Source organism: Ceratotherium simum, chromosome 33, assembly GCF_057802395.1.
Source record: "Ceratotherium simum simum isolate JZ-2026a chromosome 33, ASM5780239v1, whole genome shotgun sequence".
In the NCBI taxonomy this organism is placed as follows: domain Eukaryota; kingdom Metazoa; phylum Chordata; class Mammalia; order Perissodactyla; family Rhinocerotidae; genus Ceratotherium; species Ceratotherium simum.
This window is the reverse complement of record NC_141932.1, coordinates 5,733,717-5,738,443: the sequence shown is the minus strand read 5'-3', so window position 1 is coordinate 5,738,443 and position 4,727 is coordinate 5,733,717. Positions and strand designations below refer to the sequence as shown.

The window sequence follows — 4,727 nt, the reverse complement described above, 5'->3', positions numbered from 1 at the left end:
GGCTGAGGATGAAGGAGACCCCAGGGGGAGGCTCTGAGAGGGAAGGACACGTCATGCGTCACCCTCACCTGGAAGGGGCATCTCAGGAAGGCACCACATCTATTGCTGTGAAGTTCTGTCCGCCGGTGAGATGAGTCCAGATCAGGCAGACAATGAGGGTCAGGGGAGACCACATTTCATTGAAATGTCTTCTGAGAGCCTGGTACAACTTCAGTCCCAGCTTGGGGAGGAGCAGTTCCTCTTCCTCTGGGCCTGCTGATGTGACAACCCCATGACGAAGGACCAGCTTCACAGTTACCACACCCTGTGCCTCTGTCGGTCCCTCCCGGCATTGCAGTCTCCTCCATCTGCACAGCTGGGGCCAGAGGGAGGAGACACCATGACCCCCACCCTCATGGCCCTGCTCTGCCTTAGTGAGATTTGAGGAGGGGGAAGGGAAGGCCTAGGCTGGGAGGGACCCCATCCCACAGCCAGGCCCTGGTCTGTCAGGAGACCCTAGCATGCAGGAATCTCACGGGGAGTTGGGATTCTGCTCACCACCCAGGGGCAAATCTCTCACAGAGAACTCTCTTCCAGGACTGAGTGTGGGCCTGAGGACACGAGTGCAGGTAAGTGAGTCTGTCCCCAGGTGTCCCAGGTTCCACCTCCTCACTGGGGACAAGAGGCTACCCCCATGCAGCTAGGGATAGAGAACAGGAGTTCTGGGCTGATGGATGGCATCATCTGGGATGGTCATGGGGCTGGGAGTTGGGGAACTGGGGGTGGCAGGTATCTTGTGACCCAGCCTCTGATTCCTCCCAGGGACCCTCCCCAAGCCCACCATCTGGGCTGAGCCAGGATCTGTAATCCCCTAGGGGAAGCCCGTGACCATCTTGTGTCAGGGGACACTGCAGGGTCAGGAGTACCATCTGGATAAAGAGGGAAGCCCAAAGCCGTGGAGAAGACAGAGCCCACTGGAGCCTGGGGAAAAGGCTGAGTTCTCCATCCCACATATGACACACCTATTGGCAGGGCGATATCACTGTTACTATCTCAGACTCACAAAACAGTCAGAGCCCAGTGACCCCCTGGAGCTGGTGGTGACAGGTGAGAGGACACTCAGGGGTCCCAGCCTCAGGATCTGCACTCAGGAAAGGGGTCTGTTCTCAGGGGTGTGTCTCCTCTCACAGTCCAGCTCTGGGGGATATGAGGCAGGAGTGAGCCCCATTTAACAAACTGCCTCCTCCTCTCCTAGGAATCTACAGCAAACCCACCATCTCAGCCATGCCGAGCCCTGTGGTGACAGCAGGAGGGAACGTGACCCTCCAGTGTAGCTCATGGCTGGGATTTGACAGGTTCATTCTCACTAAGGAAGGGGAACACCAGCCCTCCTGGACCCCGGACCTACAGCTAAACCCTAACGGGCAGTCCCAGGACCTGTTCCCTGTAGGCCCTGTGACCCCTAGCCACAGGTGGACGTTCAGATGCTATGGCTATGACAGTAAAAACCCCCAGGTGTGGCCAGGACCCAGTGACACCCTGGAGCTCCTGGTCCCAGGTGAGGATGTCCCATCCTGGTCCCATCCATGTTTTGAGGCACCAGACAGGGGTCTTATTCTCAGGGACCCCCCCCATGTGAGTTGGTGGGGTGAAGGGGGAATGGGGCTCCTGGGGAAGAGGCACAAACAGCGAGAGACAGTAAGACTTGAGGGCAGGACTGGAGAAGGGAGGTTTATGGGAGGAATCAGCCCCTGCAATCCACACATGTTCTTTCTCCCAGGTGTGTCTAGGAAGCCCTCCCTCCTGACCCAGCACAGCCATGTTGTGGCCTCTGGACAGAACCTGACCCTCCAGTGTCTCTCTGATGTCGGCTATGACAGATTCACTCTGTCCAGAGAGGGGGCACATGACCTCCCCCAGCACCTTGGCTGGAAGCCCCAGGCTGGACTCTCTCTGGCCAACTTCCCCCTGGGCACTGTGAGACGCTCCCACAGGGGCCGGTACAGATGCTACGGTGGACAAAATATCTCCTCCGAGTGGTCGGCCCCCAGTGACCCCTTGGATATCCTGGTGGCAGGTGAGGAGCCAGTGGGTCAGTCAGGGACCCAGACTCTGCACAGGCCCTGCTGGGGAAGCCACAGGTGGTGATGCCAAGCAAAGGAGTGTGGGGTCTCCAGGGAGGGAGAGAGACAGGGGATGGGCGGGGAGAGGGAGAGACTCAGAGAAAACAAGACAGATAGAGATGAGGGTCATCAGAGTGAGGCCTGGGGACTCAGTTCAGTACAAGGGGGGTAGGCAGCCCCTCACTCACCCTTCTTCTCTCTAGGACAGCTCCCTGACACACCCTTCCTCTTGGTGCAGCCCGGCCCCACAGTGGCCTCAGGAGAGAACGTGACCCTGCTGTGTCAGTCATGGAGCTCGAGGGACACTTTCCTTCTGTCCAAGGAGGGGTCAGCCGATCCTCCCCTGCGTCTTAGATCAAAGTACCGAGCTCAGCAGTACCAGGCTCATTTTCCATGAGTCCTGTGACCTCAGCCCACGGGGGGACTTACAGGTGCTACAGCTCACGCAACACCTCCCCCTACCTGTTGTCACACCCCAGTGACCCACTGGAGCTCATGGTCTCAGGTGAGCAGCCCTGAGATTTCTGAGCTCAGCCAGCTCAGGGCTCTGTCCTCAGGAAATCTGAGACTGTAATAAACAAGGGGGTACAGGGAGAGGCTCTACAGAGGGGAATATTAGGAGCCCCTGACTCCTACCCCTTATCCATGTACTCTGGGTCCCCTGCTGTTGAGTAAGTGGGACTCTCAGCAGTAGGGGAATAAGGTTATGAATTCTCACATCTAAGACTGAGTAGAGGATGCACAGCACTCATTTCCCTGTTGGGAGACGTAATCCTTAGCTCTCGGGGCACAGCCAAAATGTTCCAAAGTGATTCAGATGCAGGTTCTGAGTTCAAAGAATACAAGGAGGCTGAGTAAATCCAATGAGGGGACCAGAGCTAACGTGGTGAGAAGAGATTAAGAGCTCATAAAGGGACTGTACAAAAATTATGACATGAGAAGTAGGGACATATGAGAGCACAGAACCCAGGAGAAAGGCTTGTGTCTCCACAACTCTTCACTCACCACCTCACTTTGTGATTCTCAGAAGCAGCTGATGCCATCAGCCCCTCACAAAACAAGTCAGACTCCAAGAGTGGTGAGCAGGAGCAATTGTCAGTTATGGGGCTGGTGCAGAGGGTCACGTCCGGTCAAGGAGAGGTGGGTGCCCTGGGTGGACCTCCAGGGATCCTGGGGTGAGTTTTGTCTGCCCTAACCTCTCTGACCTCTTTGTCCACAATTCCTAGCCTCACACTCCCAAGATTACACACTGGAGAATCTCATCTGGATGGGCGTGGCTGGCTTCCTCCTGGTGCTCCTTGGGGTGTTCCTGTTTCAGGCTTGGAAAAGCCAGAGAAGACCCCAAGATGCACTCAGAAGGTAAACACAGGGGACAACAAACTCACTGTTCAGAGTAGCAGAGCCTTGGAAATGAACCTTATGTACCCAGGAGGTTCTGGAAGAAAATCTGAAGCACATGCTGGTTGACCTGTCTGCTGATGATCTCGAGGGAGTAAACATGGTTTGGGTGCAGAAAAATATCTGGCTATTCCCAGTTCAGGATTATTCCTCCATTAAAGTGTGGTGCTTTCTGTCCCTACCACTGACGACTTTCCTTGGCTGCCCCCCGTCTTTCATCACCCCTATGCCAGGAGGGTACATCCCACTCCTTTGCACACCTTCATGTTCTGACCCACTGTCTTGTAACACATTTTTCTTTATGTTTAATTTCCGTATTCTCTCATGGGTGCTATTACCTCTATTCCTTAAGCCCAGAAACAGAATATGCTTTAAATAACTGAATAAATGGGTGACTGTCAAGTCCAGTTTTAAACAGATAAATCTAAAACCATTTACTAAAACCTTCTCTAGACTCGTCAAACTGTTGTCTCCCCATCAGATGATCCCTGGTATAATTTCTCCAGAAATACCAACAGTTTCAATGAATATACTGGTGTTTGAGGAGACAGCTTGGTGGTGTGCTGGTAAACCAGCTCTATGGAAAAATCACTTTTCCAAAAGCTCTGATTTGTGAGATTGCCTATTCTTTGTTGTAAATACTCCCTTCATGGCCAATTTCAAGATGTCAGTGTGAATGCACTGAGTGCAGAGTTGGGAAGTAATGAATAGAACTGTCTTTTGTAGGTGATTAGGAGCCAGAGGCAGCTTACCTCACCAATAGTCCCATGTGACGAATGCTTCCTTCTATTTTAAACATCATGATAAGACAACTTCCTCTCAATTTTATGCCACAGTTTTAAAGAAATTATGATTCCACAATCCTCGGACATCCATTTAAAGACAAAAGGGAAAACAGTGATGATATCAATATGGGAGAAAATATTGAGTCTTAGAATCACAATACATTACTGTTAGGAGTACAGATTGCTTCAGTCAATGTGGGTCATAGATAACAATTATCAGTTAAAAGGAGGAGAAACGCATCTCTAGTCCATAACTATATTCCCTAGAGGAAAATGTGTGCATATGCACAGTGATACTTTTACAAGAACATTGACATAACTATTGTTCATTTTAGACAAAAAAAAAAAAACATAGAAATCAGTCTGACAATGAATGAATATTTGTGGTATACATATGCAATGAAATATTGTATGGCAGTAAAAATGCACATACTGAAATTAC

General features: G+C 51.7%; 1 protein-coding gene across 1 annotated transcript; it reads left to right on the top strand.

Annotated features, from left to right (window-relative positions):
- Positions 1–379: 379 nt before the first annotated feature.
- On the top strand, positions 380–3,513 carry LOC147912721 (leukocyte immunoglobulin-like receptor subfamily A member 6). Its single transcript, XM_087421141.1, is given in 9 exon segments — positions 380–413; positions 577–612; positions 802–1,086; positions 1,235–1,537; positions 1,760–2,056; positions 2,306–2,491; positions 2,494–2,607; positions 3,130–3,180; positions 3,329–3,513. Coding segments are annotated over 9 exon segments (1,443 nt in total). The 3' UTR covers positions 3,466–3,513.
- The last annotated feature ends 1,214 nt before the right edge of the window (positions 3,514–4,727 follow it).